The 19,958-nt window shown below is 38.9% G+C and overlaps 1 protein-coding gene across 1 annotated transcript in view; it reads left to right on the top strand.

Annotated features, from left to right (window-relative positions):
* The window catches only part of LRGUK (leucine rich repeats and guanylate kinase domain containing), a 130,567-nt gene that overhangs the window by 74,943 nt on the left and 35,666 nt on the right, over positions 1 to 19,958 (top strand). The window contains 1 exon segment of the mRNA XM_043967863.1: positions 14,831 to 14,988. Coding sequence (XP_043823798.1) covers positions 14,831 to 14,988 — 158 coding nt within the window.

Genomic DNA, 19,958 nt, shown 5'->3' with positions numbered 1-19,958 from the left:
GATTTAATACAATGGAGATAATTTGTAAAATGGGGGCAATTTTAGCACCTACCTCTCAGGATTGTTGTGAGGGTAAAATGAGCAATTTGCAAGCCTTAAAACATGCTATAAATGCTAGTTACATTTTTATTTATTATTATTATTTTATTATATTTTATTATAATGGCCATCATCATCATCATTGTTATTACCTAGTCTTACAAGGGAGCACTGGTACTACAGATAAATCATTTACATGATCCCTTTGTATATAGTGAAGAGACTAGTTCTGTTCTTTAAATAGGAAACATCTACTTGTCATTTATGTATATAGGACAGAAGTAAAAAGGAAAAAAAATTATTTTCTTCCAGGTTCTCACAAAGTACTTGCTTTGCTGCCAAGGATGTTTTAAGATTGATGCTTCCCTAGTAGACATACTTCCCTTGATGCCTACTGTCTCTGTGACCTTGGGCAAGTCACTAACCTCTATGGGTCTCCATTATGAAGAAGTTGGAATAGGTGGCCTTTAAAATGCCTTCTAGCTCTAAGTCTACAGTCCTTTGATTTAGAGTCAGAAGTGAAACTGCCATCTGGTTCACTCCTCCCCAGCCCCAATTATACGACTGAGGAAACTGAGACCCAGAGAGATTAAGTGATTTCTCAAGGTCACAAAGGAAGTAGGTAATCAGGAGCCCTTTTCATTTCCTTCTAGGTTACCTGTTATTTCTAAGATCCCTTTTTATAGCATATGAGGTTTAGTCAATAGCTGATAAATGGTGAGTTTGTGTGAGAATTGGGCATCCCTTACCAATTGATCATCCAGGACCCAGCTATTTTAATCCTTAGCATAGGATTGTGGTGGTAGCTCTTCATGAATATCTGTAGCTGTGTTACCATATGGGAAGTCCTGAGAAACTCTTCATGTGTTCAAAGGATGCAGGGCCAAACACTATAGTAACCTAAGGGAGCCATAGCTATAAGAGATGGATCTCTTTCCAGGATGATTGCCCCTCTGAGATACTCCTAAAAATATTTAGTCTTAGGTTTTGGCAGAGATGATTCTCTCTCTCTCTCTCTCTCTCTCTCTCTCTCTCTCTCTCTCTCTCTCTCTTCCTTCCTTCCTTTTTTTTTTTTTTGCAAGACAATGAGGGTTAAGTGACTTCCCTAGGGTCACACAACTAGTAAGTGTCAAGTGTCAGAAGCTGGATTTGAACTCAGGTCCTTCTGAATCGAGGGCTGGTGCTTTATCCACTGTGCCACCTAGCTGCACTCCAGAGATGACTCTATGAGCATTCACTGTATTATTCTCAGAGATAAACCAGAGTTTCTTTATGTAATTTCTCTATGTACTTTAAAAAAATTGTTTATTTTAAACATGCTTTTCTTTTAAAATTTTGAGCTCCTAATTCTTTTCCTCCCTCTCACCCCTCCCCAACTCACTGAAAAGGCAAGAAATATATCCATTATACATGGGAAATCATGCAAAACGTATTTCCATATTAGCCATATTTTTTTTTAAAAGCAAGAAAAGTAAGGGTGAGAAAATTATACTTAAATTTACACTCAGAGTCCATCTCTATGAAGGTGGATAGCATTTTTTCATCATGAGTATTTTGAAACTGTCTTGTATCATTATATTGATCAGAGTAGCCAAGTCTTTTACACTTGAATCATCATTATAAATTGCTGTTACTGTGCAGTGATGTCCCAGTTCTTCTCCTTTTACTTTGTATCCATTCATACGAGTCTTACCACGTCTTTCTGAAACCACCCCCTCATCATTTCCCATAGCATAATAGTACTCCATCACACTAATATGCCTCAACTTGTTCAGCCATTCCCCAGTTGATGAAAATCCCCTTGATTTCCAATTCTTTGCCACCTCAGAAAAAGCTGCTATAAATATTTTTGTATATATAGGTCCTTTCCTTTTTTCTTTGATCTCTTTGGGATACAGAACTAATAGTGGTATTGCCAGGTCAAAGAGTATGCAGTTTTATAGCCAAATTATTCTCCAAAATGGTTTAACCGGTTCACAACTCCACCAAGAGGGCATTAGTGTTCCTATTTAGGAATGGTAATTTTCTGTTGCGAAGTAATGGGATGGGAGCAGGTTGTAGAGTACCTTCACGGTCAGGCTAAGAAGCTGGGACCTTAAATATTGAAAAGCTATAAACATGTCTCACCCTAACCTTTTGTTGGCTCTGTCCATCTAAAATTTTATTTTTAGTGTTATCTTAAAGCTGTTTGGAGGGTAATGTTGAGAGAGTTCAGCTGGGTTGCCTCTAATTCACCATCTTGGCTCTGCCCCAATATACTGGGTTTTAAAAACTTGAATCATGGGGCAGCTAGGTGGTGCAGTGGATAGAGCACTGGCCCTGGATTCAGGAGGACCTGAGTTCAAATCCAGCCTTAGACACTTAACACTTACTAGCTGTGTGACCTTGGGCAAGTCACTTAACCCCAATTGCCTCACCAAAAAAAAACCCCCAACAACAATTTGAATCATGTAATGTTGTTATTATTTTTTTTACTAATACAATAAGATATTCTGTACTCATATGGCATGATCAAATGTTCCAATCTTATCAGAAAATCAGTGAGTTATATCTAGCTGATTGATCAATTGTCTCAACAATATTTTTTTGTTTGGATTCTTTAAAATTTCACTTGTTTCTACCTTCAGTGAATACTTTTGAATCTATTATTTCTTTTAAGTATTTTGTGTTTCATTTTCATTAAAATACCAATGGGAAATAATTCAAAATATTTTTCTTAATTTGACTCAAAGGTCAGTTTATAACAACATATATGGATGGTAGTTATAGCCTTTCTGCTATTACTCATTACAGTAGCATGGAGGAGAGAATAAGTTGATCAAGATTCAATCCTGATAAGAATGAACTTTTAATTCATTTCAACCAACATTTACCCCACTACTGCTTTCTCTAGACTTACCACTAATCTCTGGATTGCTGAATCCAATGGCCTTTTCTCAGGCCTCATTCTATTTAACCTCTCTAGCTTTTGATGCTGTCAAACTGTCACCCACACCCCTCTCCTGGATCCCTCTTTTCCTTGACTTCTATGATCCTGCTTTATCTTGGTTCTCCCCCTTCCTACCTAACCATTTTTAGCCTCCTTTCCTGGATCATACTCTTCCTCCCACCAAGTATGGATTTACCCCACGAGTCTATCCTGGACTCTCTTCTTTCCTGGATTTCCTTCTTTCCAGTTTCCTTGGTGGTCTCATCAGTTCCCAAAGGTTCAATTCGCATTTCCAAGCAGATGACTTCTGGTTCTATATATGTAGCTACCATTTGGCTTTTATATCCCTGGTGCCTAGCACAATGCCTTATACAATAGGAGGCAGTTATAAATGTTTACTAATTGAAGATTCCTGCTATGTGCTATAAGGCTCTGTGCTAGGTGTCAGAGATGAAAAGATAGATGACAGAGACCCTGCTCCCAAGAATCCTATGATGTAACATGTACGCATAACTTTAATATCAGGGAGAGTACGATAAGTATAAAGAAGAAGGTCCAAGTAAAGATGTGTGGGAAATTTAAGGTTGGAGAATCACTAGAAAAATGAGAGGATGAGGTGGGAGAAGATTCAAGAAATGTCACTTGAATTGGGATTTGCAGAGGGACTTCAAAAGACAGAGATGGCAGATGACAGAGAAGTTCACTGTGGACAAAGGCATGGAGAGAAGAAAGGGCAAGTCCAGATCAGGACCATAGAACAATCCTGTTTATTTGAACCATAAGCTACACAAAGGGAATTTATTTGAGATGAGTCTAGAAGTATAGGTTGGAGCCAGCCTAGGAAGGACCTGAAATGCTAGAATCAGGAATCTGTCCATTGTTTACTTGTCGGGGTCTCGGGCCAATGCCCTAACAATGGGGGTTAAGGATCCGAGACGGTTAATCATTGATACATCAGCACCACATTATGTGTGATAAACTGTGTGCACTTTATTATCCAGGATAGCTCAGTATTTATAGCAGAAAACCACAAAGTTAATCAAATAAAAACTCTGCAAGAATAATTCTAAGAGAATAGGAATAATTTTTCAATCTTTCAGCCTTGACCTGGCAGAACCTGTTTGTACAGCTGAGTCTTCGGACTCCTGGGAGGCCAGCTAAGCATTGTCTCAGGAATTCAGGCCTTGACCACAAAGTTTCCTAGGAGACTTGCTGCCTCAGTGACCACGGCCCAAGCCTGGGGAGGGAGAACTCAATCAGAGGGGCGAAAGAGAGCCTTCTGGGTTCGCCACATTTAATAGGCAGTGGGGAGCCACCTAAGACTTTTGACATGATCAGAATGGTATATTAGGAATATTGTTTGAGAAGGATGGATTGGAGAGAGGATTGCCTAGAGGCAGGAAGACCAGTTAGGATCAATCCATACTTTGTTGCATCTCAGCCTCAGAGATTGCACTGAGTGCATAATCATCTGCAAAAGTTGTACACCAACTCTCTACTTTAGTCTTAGCTTGTAGCCTTTTCAAGTTAAATAATTTACCATCATTGTGGTAGCTGACCTTGATACCATTTTCTTCCTCATCGAAGGCATCTGAAAACATCACAGAAAACATCATGCTAAAAAGCATGAGAGCAAGCACACAGCTCTGCTTCACTCCATTGTGACCAGGGAAGTGCAAGAACATTGTCCATTATCCAAAACCTAGTCAAGAGTGCCATCATAAAACTGCTGTACAATACTGATGAACTTCTCCTAGCAACCAAATTTTGCCATGATTTTCCACAAGCCCTCATGACTGACAGTGTCAAAGGCTTTCATTACATCAACATATGTTGTGTACAGATCTCTGTTCTGCTCTTGGCATTTCTCCTGGAGTTGTCAAGCAGCAAATACTAAATTGACCATTACTTGGCCTTTCTGAAGCCAAGCTGGCTCTCGGATAGGTGACCATCTTCCAGGTCATCAGCCTATTAAGGAGGACTCTGGCAAGAATCTTGCCATCAATGACTAGGAGAAAGTGACTGCCACAGGGCAACCCATTTCCCTTTCCTTTATAGAGATGGACAATAAAGGCATCCTTGAACTTCTGGGAGATAAGTTCCTTTTGCTATATAACCCAGAAATTTTCTGTTAGCTTTTGTTTGAGCAGTGGACCCCTTGCCTTGTAAATCTTAGCTGGCATAGAATCACAACCATGTGCTTTGCCACATGAGAGGCATTCAAAACCTCTTCTTCAATGAGAAATTTGGCTAAAGAGGGATTGATTTCAGCCTGAGCTATACAGTCAATGGCTTTAGCATTGATTTATGATGGTGTGTTGAGAACACTATGGAAGTCTTCAGCCCATCTCTCTAGGATCATGTATCTTTATCACTAATCAGTGTGGTTTCATCAGCACTGAGTAGTTGAAATGTATCATAGATCTTTGGTCCATAAATAAGCTTCAGGGGATCTTAAAAAGCACTTTGGATCATTATTATCAGCATTAAACTGAATTTCATCTGCCTTCTTACTGAGCCACAAATCCTGAATCTCTCTAAGTTTCACTTTACTTTTGATGGAGTTAAATACTTCCTTCTTAGAGATGGATGAACTATCCTGCTGGTAAACCCTGAAGAGTTCTTGTTTTTCATCGAGCAGCTTCTGAATTTCCCCATCATTTTTATCAAACCTATTTTGATATTTGTGCATGTTCTGGCCCAGATGAGTAAATGCAGTGCTGTACACCAAATCTCTGAAACCTGCTCACTCTTTTTTCTGCTCCACTGTTGCCTTTCCTCTCAACCCCTTTCCTATTTTATTTGTTTCTCTTCCTTTGAAATTAACTGCCCTTCAAAATTCAAAGTGTCAATTAGTTAATGAAAGCAAAAATAATCAATTCTATTATATAATTGAAATGTTATGTTTTGTATATTTTAAGTCATTTAAGTCTAACAAATGAATAACTTTAAGAGGAGAAATTTCTGGACATAGTGTTCTAGTGAGAGAGAGAGCTGATGGAAAGGGGGTCTTTTGGCTCCTCTGAAACCCCAGTGCATAGCCCTGTGTGTATGTAATGCATATTTACACATTTCATCATGTTTCCTGTCATGGAATGCATCTGTTATGAGAGTTAATCTTCTGAATATGATACTCAAAGATGTAGAATTATTATTTGAAAATAGTTTTTGAAGTGTCTTTATTTTTGCCATATAATGTGATTACAACTATCTAGATCAAAGCTTCTTAAACTGTGGGTTGAGACCCTATATGAGGGCACATAACTGAATGTGAGAGTTCAGAAAAATTTGACAACAGTTAAAGGTTATGTATTGTAGGGACCAATTTTTAGTTGGGGAGTGCTAGCTAAACGGCTTGCTGCAATATTGGGGCAAGGAAGGAGACCAGCAGCCTCCCTCAAAACAGAGCAGGATTTATTTAACAAGAATGAACTTTAAAACACACACACACACACAAACAGTATCAGTAGGATCAAGGGAAAGGAAATAAAATGGGGAAACAGGAAATTATACAACCTGAATAACACCACCACCCAGGAATCAGCTGAGAACACACAGCAGCATCCTGTCACCTTCCAGCTTCCAGCTAGAATGGCGAATCTCTTCCCTTCTTCCCAGCAGACCCCAGACAGCCCCCAGCCAATTGGCTGGCCACTCTGACAGTCACATGACTGCCCTCACATTATCATTTTACCAGGCCCACGTAGGCATCAGCGAATGGTGATAACCAGAGGCCATTTAATTCTAGCCAAAAGATGAGGTCATAAAAACCTCAAATAACAATTAATTCTTTACAGTATACCTATTTTATATAACTATATACCAGGGGATGTGTAAAAATTTCTTGGTCACAAGAAAAGGGGTCACAAGTGGAAAAAGTTTAAGAAGCCCTGATCGAGATTATATTGTATATGTATACATGTATACAAATACACATATTAATCTGTATGTATATCTATGTGTGTATACTTTCATGTGTATTTGTAAATGCTTACATACACTTTGTATCACTGCAGTAGATCAATGTGATTGCTGTGTGAACTGGTTATTTTACTGGTTCTAGTAATTTTAAACTTAGAATTACAAGATGAAAAACACCCATGATGGCTGCTCCTGTCCATGGAAGAACTGCTGCCTATAATCCTTTTCCGGTGATTAGCCCTCAGTGAGTTAGGAGTAACACTTGATAAATTTCATTTTTTCTTTCTCACTCCCTAATAGCAAGCAAGTTCTCTAAACTTTCTGTTTAAAAAAATGATTGGAGATTTGGTATTTTTGCATTTTAGTCTCATAGAGTTAAGCTTTTTTTCATTGTTATCCACACATATGTTTTTGAAATTTTTATTTTATTATTAACACCAAAAGTATATACAAAGTAAAATGGGAAACGATGATTAAGCCAAATCCGTGAATTTCTAGTGTGTATAGCTTCCTTTTCTTAAAAGGATACAATTGGGGGGCAGCTAGGTGGCACAGTGGATAAAGCACCACCCTGGATTCAGGAGGACCTGAGTTCAAATCTGGCCTCAGACACTTGACACTTACTAGCTGTGTGACCTTAGGAAAGTCACTTAACCTTCATTGCCTCGCAAAAAAAAAAAGGATATAATAAATTCAACATGTTACTTTCAAAGCCATCCTGCTGTATATGTTTCCCTCTGCATTTCCTTTGATTCTCCTCTGTACATTTTCTTTTAAACACTTCAGTGACTCTTCTTGGGGGAGGGAGGGTAGCATTATTACTAGTCTGCCTCTCTCCCCAAATCCCCCTTCATTTGAATAAAAGAGAAACAAAACTTTTGTAATGGTAACTTATAATCACACAAAACTAATCTACACACTGGCCATGTCTGAAAATGTGTCTCATTTTGCATGTTTAATCCATCACTATTGTTTCAGGAGTTGGGTAGCTTGCTACATCATTGATCCCACAAATTGTGGTAGGTCATTGCATTGATTGGAGTTCTTAAATCTTATGAAATTGTTTCCTTTACATTGTTGTAGTTATTGCATAAATTGTTTGTACTCTGTATCAGTTTGCATAAGGTTTCTTTGAAACTGTCCTAGCTCAGGGGCAGCAAGGTGGCGCAGTGGACAAAGCACTGGCCTTGGATTCAGGAGTACCTGAGTTCAAATCCGGCCTCAGACACTTGATACTTACTAGCTGTGTGACCCTGGGCAAATCACTTAACCCCCATTGCCCCGCAAAAAAAAAAAAAAAGAAAAAGAAAAGAAACTGTCCCAGCCCAAACCTCATTTGTTCATTGTGTGGATTTTGATGGATTTTGATGGCTCAGAGTGAGTGTAAATAGTGATTGTTTCTGTACTGGTCAGAAATTCTGAGGGTCTTTCCCTCCCTGATTTATTCTTTTATGAAAGTAAACTAGAACATCTTTTGCTTCAATTCTTGCCTAGCCTTTACTTACTGAATGGTACTTGCCTCAGATAACCTGACACCTGGGAAAGATCTTAGGTTAAAAAGGCCAAGGTCCTCCACTGCATCCAGAGCCATCACCAGTCATCTTGGCCTTTATCTTGCCACTGGACTCCCATGATTCTGGAGGACAGAGTGAGGCTGATGACTTTGAACAGCTCGGGCTCACTTAAATCCAAGTCAATTGCAAGTCAAAATATAGCCCTGATGTCATCGGTCCTCTTCAAGAATGAAAACTGAACAACATAAACAATCTCCAAAACTATCCCTTTTGTAATTTCTTATGGCTCGGTGATGTTCCATTAAACTCACAGACCACTTTTTGTTCAGCCATTCTTCCACTGATTGGTGTTCCCTTTTGTTTCTAGTTTGTTGCCACAACAAAACAAAAAGAGCTGTTATAAATAGTCTTGTCACCATGGGTCCTTTTCCTCTTTCATTGATCTCTTTGGACTATAAACATAGTAGTTACCCATGCATATCTCAGTCTTAGTATCTGATCCTCTCTGCATAACATCTATGTATGATGCATATTTTGTGCTATCCTTATATTTCTTTGATAACTCAAGTTTTCAAAGAAAAAAGGATTAATAAAAGCAAAGGGTCAAGTCAATAGGCAGGCACTATGCTAAGTGTTGGGAATACAAAGAAAGGCAAAAACAGTGTCTGTCCTCAGAGAACTCCCATTTCTTGCAAAAGGTAGAATTTTAGCTGAGACTGGAAGGAAGGAGGCTGAAACAAAGAGGGAGAGAAATCCAGGCATAGGAGACAGATGGTGAAAATGCACAGATTCAGGGGCAGCTAGATGGCTCACTGGATAAAGCATCAGCCCTGGATTCAGGAGGACCTGAGTTCAAAATCTGACCTCAGACACTTGACACTTAGTAGCTGTGTGACCCTGGGCAAGTCACTTAACCCTCATTGCCCCACCCCCCAAAAATGCACAGATTCAGGAAAAAGACTGTCTTGTGTGAAGAATGGTAAAGAGTCTAATTTTATTAGATCATAGAATACATGGAGGGAAGAAAATAAGAAGAGGTGAAAATTAGGAATGGGACAGTTTAAAAAGAAAAAAAACTCTCTGTTGTGACTGAAAAATGATTCTGTGACCACCTGGGTACCACTACCTGTAAAGGAAAACATATCAAATTTACCTTGTTTCAGAGCAGGTCATTAAAACATCAAACATAGATAGGATCCAGGTTTGATTTTTTAAAACCTTTCTCCAAGACTATCTTTAAATGATGAAAAATACCATATTGAAAAAATAACCGGGCAGTTTCATGTTTTGGGTCAGCTTAATGACTCAATTGTATTAGTTATATAATTGATACAATTAGCTATACCAAAACCTGGTTATTTAAAAGCCTATATATTGTGATGTTTAAAATATAAATATGTGGTTGCCTTAAATTAGAAACTTTAGCACCAGTCTCTGGGCATTAAGCATTTATTAAAGCATACCAGGTATTAGTAAAAAGAAAATATGTGGAGTTAAGAGATCTGTCTACTCTGCCTGCTCCTGCTGCCACAAGCCAGTTCCCGAATGAAAAGGTGGATACTCCGTACATTCTAGTGGAAGTTTCCTGTGGGACCAGAAGAGAGGCAGTCCCCACACACAGCTCCAAGTTAATTGGCTGGTCCATTGATGGACATGAATTACAGGCAGTTTATGAATAGATGTAACTTCTGGATGCCAGGCAGCTTCTGGAAGCTAGTCACATGCTTTCTTTTCAGGGGGGCATCAGCCTGGTTCTCACAATGTCTTCCTCAGCAGGGGGTGGCACCCTGATTCTCACAATATATAACCAGGGTCTCCTTTTAGATGTAGCTTCATTTATATCTATAAATATGCCCATCTTTACATAGCATGTGAATATAGAACTTCTGAGATTTTTTATTTCTTCTGTCCTACAATGCAATGAGATACTTGTTATATTTGGGGGACAAAAAATGGTATGAAAAAGAAATATGAAATGTTTTATCTTTTGTTTGTTGTATAATCTAAGCTTTTGTTTATTCTGTTAAAATGTGTAATACAAATATCATAGGAAAGAAAGACAAAACTTTTTTTCTTGTTATGCTAATACACTTGGCTTTGAAACAACCTGAACTTAAATATTTCAGCACTTTAGAATTCAATTGAATTGTGGTTTTCAGTACCCCCAGGGACTTCATTAATATTTGGCATTTGGCAATGATATTAATCCATGAAACAACTTTAAAATCTACTATGCGTCATTAAATCCACTTAATGCTTCATAATAGGTGTTTAAATAAGTTTAACTACCCCATATTTTCTAGAGAACTTGGTTCTTCTTATGAACTGCAAAGCAATTTATTTTTAAAATGTTGCCTCAAGGTTGATTTTAATTCAGACACTTTTACTGGAATTGTATCAGGAAGCTCCGTCACTGAACACTATTTGTTCAGTTTTTTGAAAGCTGGATCTTTTAGTTCATTGTGATACTGAGAAGCTGGGAAATGTTTTGAGAATTATATGGCACGCATACCAAAGGACATCTTTTAGTCAATACGGTCAACATTGTATTAATATTCTCAAAGCTGCTAATGGACCAAACATATAATTTTCACTGAAAATGTTTTAATCACTGGTGAACTATTAAAAGAGAAGTCGTTCTTTGACTCACACCAATCTCACTACTGTGTCATGTCACCGTAGCAGGGATTCGAATGGAGTGTGCCCCATGGAGCATACAAGGGATAGGTCTACATAGCTGTTCCATACAAGGGATACTGAGCTTCCCTTGGAAACTTCCAGGGACAAATGTGACTCAGTGCTGAAGGGTGATCCTTGGTCTTCCACTCCGGGGTGGCTGAAAGCAAACTTTTTGTGTTGTGGGGAGAGAAAGTGGTCAAACTGTATCAGGGAGGATTGGCCGCTGAAAGAGCCTCCCACTTTGTAGACTTTAAAGGGAGTGGATCTTCCATCTGACTCTCTTCCATCTTCTCTTCAGAATGAGTGTTGAGTAAGATTCCCTTTCTGAGTTTTCTGTGAGGGGCAGAGAGAGGAATGGGAGCCCTCTTACCCCAGCAGAAATGAGACCAAGTAACAGTGGACACGTGTGCCTGTTCCTGGATATTAGGCCTTTCCCTGAACATGAGTAACTGAACTTCAAACCTATGATGGGCATTTCCAGTCTTGGAGGTAACCATATAATTATCGAGTAGGAAGGGACCTCAGACGTCATCTACTCCAACCACCTCATTTCACAGAGAGGCTAATACTTCCCCAAGGTCATATGTAGGATTTGATCTCATGTCTTCTCACTCCGGGGTCAGTGTTTTTTCCACTGTACCACAGAAGTTAAGTGCTCCTAGGCACTTAATTGGTACTGGCTATACTTTGGGAATTGCCTCTAGTAACTGCCATTGTTCTTTTTTTTAAAGTAATAAATATTTTTATTTATGGTTTTGAGTTTCAATTTTTATACCTCCTTCTCTCCTTCCCCTCCCCCTTCCCTGAGGTGGTAAGCAATCAAATAAATATAAGTTGTAACGATTGGAATAACGCCACCTGCTGGATACTAACTGTAGAAGAGTTCTGCCCATGAAGCGAAGGTCTTTGAGGGCAAGACCAGGAGTCTTTTCTTTGGCGTCACTTCCTGACGCGGGCTAGTGGGAGGAGGAAGGAAGAGACTGGCACTCAGTCTCACGCTCTTTCCTTTGGACTCTGGTGGAGAGCGGAGCTAGAAATGTGCTCTCCCTTTAATAGATAGAAATCTCGGCCTTTCTCTCTCTCTTTACCAAATTCTTATTCTCCTTAATAAATGCTTAAAAGTCTAACTCTTGCTGAAGCTTATAATTTATTGGCGACCACTCATTAGATATTTTAGACAGACTAGCTAGAATTTTAGCCCTTAACAAAGTTATACATGTGCAATCATGTAAAACATTACCATATTGGTTATTTTGTACAAGAAAACTTGAGTAAAAAAAAAATGAAAATAAAAAATAGCATGCTTCAGCCTGTGTTCCATCAATATCAGTTCTTTCTTTGGAAGTGGATAGTATGCTTCATCATGAGTCCTTTGGGGTTGTCTTGGATCATGTGTTATTGAGAATAGTTGTCATTTATAGTTCTTCCTCATACAATATTGCTGTCTCTGTGCACAATGTTCTCTTGGTTCTGCTCACTTCACTATATCAGTTCATACAAGTCTTTCCAGGCCTTTCTGAAATCATCCTGCTTGTCATTTCTTATAGCACAATAATATTCCATCACCATCATATACCACAGTTTGTTCATCCATGATGGGCATTCCTTTGATTTCCAATTCTTATCTGCCACAAAAAGAGCTTCTATAAATATATTGTACAAATAGGTCTTTTTCTCTTTTTGGGGATGTCTTTGGGATATAAGCCTAGCCGTGGTATTGCTGGATCAAAGGGTATGCACACTTCTGTAGCCCTCAGGGCATAGTTCCATATTGCTCTCCAGAATGGCTGGATTGGTTCACAACTCCAACAACAGTGGATTAGCATCCCAGCTTTCCCACATCTCCTCCAACATCCAGTATTTTCCATTTTTGTTATATTTAACTGCCGTAGTTCTTTTTTTTTGGGGGGGGGGGTGCCATAGTTCTTAAAGATGACCACCAGCATGCTAGGTCTGACTTGCCAGAAGACATAGTCATAGAGGAAACCATCTAAATAGTACAGAACTAAAGTGAAAGTTAACTCACTGCTGATTGAGCAGTTCCACAACCTGCCTCATGTTTTGATGTTTTAAATATCAGCCTCCAGGGAGGTTATAACTGCAGTCATATAATGCTGCTGCTGCCTCTTTAAAGTCTTTGTCAGGGCAGCTAGGTGGCACAGTGGATAGAGCAGTGGCCCTGGATTCAGGAGGACCTGAGTTCAAATCTGGCCTCAGACACTTGACCCTTACTAGCTATGTGACCCTGGGTGAGTCACTTAACCCTCATTGCCCTGCCCCAAAAAAACTATTTTAAAAAATAATAAAAAATAAAGTCTTTGTCACTGGGCACATACAATTCTTTTGTCTTAAACAATTATCTTGTGTAGAGAAAATAGCTAGGGGCAGCTAGATGGTGCAGTGGATAGAGCACTGGCTCTGGATTCAGGAGGACCAGAGTTCAAATCTGGCCTCAGATACTTAACAATTACTAGCTGTGAGACCCTAGGCAAGTCACTTAACCCCAATTGCCCCACCAAAAAAAAAAAAAAAGGAAAAAAAATAGGTATCCCATACCTGATTTGTTGCTGCACCCTAAAGGGTCTGCTGAGTCATTCTATCTGACTTGAAGTTAAAAGTTCCTAGATGAGTTTCCTCCCCTGTAAGAATGTTAGCTCTTTGAACTGTCTTGATTTTCTATTTCTGTTCTCCAGTGCTTCCCATCATACTTTACACATAGCAAACATTCAATTAATGCTTTTTGTTCATTTTTTGGGGGGGGGTCTATATTGTACACGAAGTGCCATTCTAGTTCCTTTAGGGAGGAGCCTGAACATGAGCCAAACCTAAGCTTCAAGTGGTTCCCACTGGGGCTTGTGATCAAGGGGTTACATTGCCGGTTTTGTAGGGGAGCATTGGGGGAAGCTTGAATTCTCTTTAGACAACGTGGTTTCCCTCAGGACTGAACCTAATCTGAGTATGAGGGATCAGATTTGACAGGGTCCTCCCTGCCACTGAAAGAGGGAGAGGACAAGCATCTCAGCCTCCCTGGGCCAAGCAGCAGCCACACTTTGCTTGCATCATCCTCATTGTTTACATTATAATGGAGATGGTTGATGACAGAAAGCCAGCAAAAGAAACATTGGAACAAAACTATATTTTATGTAGGTTTTGGCTCAAATAGGATCTATTAAGTACAAAGGGTTTCCTTTCCTATGTTCTCATGATTATTCTAGAAGTTTTGATGTGCTCTTATATTGGTCTTCATGAATATTCATAATGTAGAAGAGCTACCCATCTGATTCAAACAGTTTAAAGGTATTTAAATTGCCCCTCAGCAGTTTGATAATAATGATAATTTAAATTCTGGATACTCCAGATCTCTGGGGACCCCAGCCTTAGAGAGGAAATTAGCATATTGTTCAATAAATTTGTTTAACAATAACTCATCCTTCCTTTTTACTTTAGATATTATTCTTAACATTGTGCATATTACTTTCATTTTCAGTTTTCCAAAGGAAGCATTTTTTTTCCAAAAGAGAAATAGTAATGACTGTTTTTTTTTTTCAATTAGATCAAGAGGGTTTCTATTTCAGCTAATATTTTGGAATATTTTAATTCAATTTATATATATATAATTCAATTTATATATATATATTTTTTAAATTCAATTATATATATATATATATTTAGTGAGTGCCTCTGTTTAGCCAGAACTGTATTATGCTTTGAAGAAAATATATTATTAATTTTATCCTTTCCCTACCAGATACTAACAAGGAGATGCTTGACAGTAGATCACCAGAAAATGAAGAATATTTTTGGCACCTTTCTTCGAATGCTCTTTTCAGTGAATTTCTGGACTCCACAGACAGAAATTATGTTATTAGCTTATCAGCCAAACTTTCAGCAGAAGAAATACCAGCGGTAAGAGTAGCAAAGATGGGGTAAAGGTGAAATTGAACATTGTAATATGTTATATTAAAAAGAGATGTAATGCTCTGAAAAGGTAACAGATTTCCCTAAAGGCTGTCCTTGTCCATGCGAGCTGAGGGCATGTCCCTTCCTTTTCTCTTTTGGTACCCAATTAGATTTGTAGGCTGTTAGAGAGAAAAAGGACCTTACAGATGACTTTATTCACTCTCATTTCATAGATGAGGAAACTGAGGTAGTAACTTGCCTAAGGTTGCAAAGCTAGTTAGTGGTGGAGCCAAGATACAAACCAAGGTCAGCTACTTCTAATCCAGGGATTGTTCATCTGTATCAAATCAGATCCCTCAATAGTACAGGGTCTAGGAAAAGGCTGTGTAGACTTAAATCTTATCACACTTGATATTATGTATGCCATGTTATCAGAGCATATATATAATGTATGACATGTATGTCATATGTATATAATATGATTATGACATGGCAGATATACCATATGTGGTATATATGATTGCTAGAACATTATACATTATGTGTATACTATGTCATTATATGTATGGTATTTTGGGCCTTCGGGGCAAATTAACACATCACTTATTATCCTGGATCAGGTAATTTGGCAATAGATCCAGAATGTATTCATCAAGGATTTTTTAGAAGTTACAATAAGATAAATGCTGTCAAAATAGTGTTCTGAGAAAAGTTACTTTTTTATTTAGTGAAAATTTACTATACTCTCCCAGTGCAGTGTATGGTTTTGCTATGTAGTGGGGGGGGGGGGGAGGACGGAGGAGGGGGTGGGAGAGAGAAGCATTGACCTAGATGTTAGGAAACATGAGTCCTAGCTCCACAATTAAGTAGCTCTGTGACTTTGGCCAGCTCATTTAACTTGAACTTCAGTTTCCCCATCTCTAAAATAGGATAATAATAGTTGTATTACTTCACAGGGTAGTTGGGAGAACCAGATACAATCTTGTATGTAAAGCAGTTCATTAAACATTATTAAATAGAGTCGCAGAATCTCAAAGTTGTAAGGAACCCTAGAGACTTATTAAGTTCAACTCATCTAATGACAAGAATCCATTCTATAAAATCCCTGAGAGGTGACCATCAACCATTTCTGGAATATTTCCAGTAAAGGGGAAACTCCCCATCTCCCAAGTCAGCTCATTTCACTGTTGGATAGCTCTGAGAGTTATTACTTTTTCTTCCTTCTATCAAGCCTACATTTATTTCTTTGCAATTTCCACCCCTGGTTCTACCCTCTGCCTCCAGAAGAATACCTCTAATCCCTCTTCATAATTTCAGCTCCTCAATTACCCATTTTCATGGGGCATGATCTTGAGAACATTTACCATCCTCATTGCCTTATTTTAGATGCTTTCCTACTGGTTATTATCCTTCTTAAAACGGGGTACCCCAAATGAACATAATACTATAAGTGTGATTTGACCAGGGCAAAGTACAGTGGAACTGTCATCTGTGCCCCTGGTTCTGGCACTATGCCTCTCTTGATGCTAGTTCTTGGTTACCATTTCACACTGTTGACCAACATGGAACTTTCAGTCCATTAAAACCCACAAAATTTTTTAGATGAACTTGTTTCCCTATTTTATACATATAATGTTGATTTTTTTTTTCATTTTGAATCCAAGTGTAAGGATTTACTTTTTGATTCAAATAATGTAAGTTATTATCATGGTAATAATCTATGAATTTGAAAAGAAAATTGCCCGAGGTTCTGACCTATTTCATGTGGTCATAAATTGGTTAGCCAATATGAGTTAGTATTAAATGCCAGCCTTGACTGAGAGTTAAAATTATAGGGTGTTCACTTTCCTTCTTCAAATGCATTTTTGGTAATTATTGTAGAATGCTCCTCCACTAATATCCTGCCCTAATACCTCATCATGGAATAAAGGTGACACTCACAGGCTAGACCAGGGAATCCCAAGTTCTAGCAGACAGGCTCTACCAATCAGGCTGGAAAACCTTTGGTGCTGGGCCAGGCACAATCTAAATGAATGACTGTCATCCATGATCAGAAGACTAACAATGAAGTAATGAAAAAAAAAATGGGTCACATCCACAAAGACAATCTGTTAAAGATAAAGGAGACTTGTTTGCCTCATTGGTGAAAGAGAGTACCCACTCTGATGAAACCATGATCTTTGGAAGTTTGTTGTATTGTAGAATGCCAGGGGCTTATAAAAGGCTAAATTTGGCTGGTGTATGAGAGCATGGTGTCACAAGAGCCTGTGATGACAGTTTCTACAGACTGTTTAGTCTTCACTAAACACCCCCTTCCTCTGTGTTCACTGGTTCTGAGAGTCATAGCACTCTACACTCATATTTGAAGTCTTGCCAACTTGTATAGAGCCTGTCAGGGTTTGCATTTTTCACTGGTATGTTTGAAGATTTCTCAGTCTCACCCATTCTAGGCTGAAGCATTAGATTTTTAGTGTAGCATTATCTGTTCCTTCAAACCAACTAAAGACAACTCTTCTTCAATGCATAAAGCATTGGTATCTGGTTAATTTCTGGGGGGAGAATGGAGCCCTGATCCTGCTCCCCTCCTAACATTGTCACATAGGAGAAATCAGATTAATATAAACATTAAGGGCAGCCTTGAATGGGAAAGGCTGTCACATCCTATAGGGTATTTATGTGGAAGGGCTAAAGGCTGTTCTAAGGTTTTCCTCGATATAGGGTAGAAGTAGAACATCAAAGAACATGGTTGAGTTCTGCATTCATGTGCCCACGTTCCCCTCCCCTTTCCTCCCTCTCCCCCGTTTCCTGAATGCACTTTTCCATATCATGAAGGTATTAGATGTTACCATTTGCAAAAACGAAGATATTCACTGCACACAGATTTCATGTGCTTTCAAGAGGCAACTCCAGAGAGTGGTCTCTTCTGTTCCTTGACATGCCTATGAACAACTACTAGCTGGCAGCCAGCAAGTGAGCATCACTATCTTGTCGACTTCTGGGAAGACTTGGACTTGACATGTGATGGAAATGGAGAGTTTCCCATGTACCAGCACAATCTTTCTCCGGATTCATGTAAGGGGGTCCAGTAATAACCTCTCTTAGAAAACATTTGAGGACAGCCAAAATTCAAGTATATGGTGACACAATCTTGGGCCAGGAGAATAAGTAGTCTTGATGAACACCTTTGAGCCACTGGCACAGAACTAAACAATGAAAGGGCAATACTAAGTGCAGACATCACAGTACAAATTCTTTTGTTAGTTGCCACTGCAATCAAAAATGTCAGTTTGTAACATTGGGGTGTACCACAACTGACCTCCATGTTGACAGTTCACCACTCTCAAAGCTACCTGTATCTCCAAAGGGGGCAACTCTATAATGTGCCCAAGCAAGTAATGGCTCCAGAGCTCAATTCCCTGTAGCTTTGGCATCTTGCTAAGACCATTGGTGGGAGGAGGGAACAAGGGGTCTGCACCCTAACTTTGGTCCCCAAGACTCTTTGGCCCTTATCTTGGTCTTTGGGTCTATCTCTAACCACACCCCTGATGGTAGCCCAATGGTCCTTGCTGAAGTCAGGGCCATGGCTCATAGTGTGAAAGACTGCTTATTAAGCAATGAAACTAAATCTTACAACCTAATTCTCTGATTCTGTGAAGGGGTTTTGTTGTTGTTGCATTTGGTGGGGGTGTAAAATATGATCTGTATATGGTAGCACTATAACCTAGGGCACTGGGCTATGACTGGGGGAAAGGATGTGATAGACATGAACCCATGGATTTGTTTAGTAAAAATTAAAGAAAATGTAGTATTAGTAGAGTCTCCTTCCATCTGCTGAAGTTATCCTGAAAGAATATCCTGTATGACCCACACCTGCCAGGGGGACATCCTGGACTTTGCTGTTGCCTTATTTTCTCCTTGCCTTGTTTGTTCTTTTTAAACTCACAGATTCAATAGTGTTATAAAACTGCAGGTCTTCATGGGGGCATTTTCACATTTCATAGCTTGTCCCTAAAGAGAGAGAGATTTTTATTCATCTAAGATCTGAGAGGTGGTATGCAGATGGTGCTACAAAACAACAGAGCTAACATCCTTTGTTAGGAGCTGCCCAAGAACAGCTTTTAAAAAGACCAGAGAGGAAATACTGATGTTCTAGCGATGCTCTGAATTACAACTTTTCTGACATAACTGGTGGCACATATTTTGGGCACAGATTGTGGGTTCTAACAAATCACTGATGCTACTTCTATTGAAAACCAGCGTTTTAAATGGTGTAGGAAGATAAGCACTTGACTGTTTTTGTTACACTTTGATTGCCTGAAAGTTTTCCTTCCAACAGGGACAGAAATGGATTTAAATAAATGATAAAAAAAAAAGACCCAACACTTTGGTAATTGTTTTTAGAGACAAAGAGCAAAGTCAGTTAATGTACCTCGTCACATGCTGTTCTCCTTTCCTGAGGTACCTTTCTCCTAAAAGGAGTATGTTTCCTTTTCAAATGATCCTTTTTCAAATCATTTCCCTCCCTCCCTTCCTTCCTTCACAATTGCTCCAAACTCACCTCCTCAATGCCTTTCTAGATCGAGGTTAAATCCTATCATACCACCACCATCTTTTGTTCTTTGCATTTCCATTATTAGTTAATACCTAAGTTTTCCCTGACCCCGCCTCTCCTTCCTCTCCAATTCCTCTCAACCAAAAATAATATTTCCTTCCTCAAATGTGTTTTTAGTACCATCTGGATATAGCAAATGTCCATATCGCATTCTACATTGTATCATACTTATGCATGAATTCACCTAATCCCCTACTGGATTGTACATTTGGGGAGGATTGAGACTTTGTTCCTTTTCATATTTTCTATCCCCAGTTCTTCACACATACTCCACACTTGTAAATGCTTTTGGAATGGAATTGAGACAATTTTTCCCTGGGACTTATGGGAATCATTTAATATATTATAATCATATCTCGTATAC

Source organism: Dromiciops gliroides, chromosome 5 (genome assembly GCF_019393635.1).
Source record: "Dromiciops gliroides isolate mDroGli1 chromosome 5, mDroGli1.pri, whole genome shotgun sequence".
NCBI lineage: Eukaryota > Metazoa > Chordata > Mammalia > Microbiotheria > Microbiotheriidae > Dromiciops > Dromiciops gliroides.
Note: the sequence above shows the minus strand (reverse complement) of the source record. Positions and strands in the feature narration are given on the sequence as shown.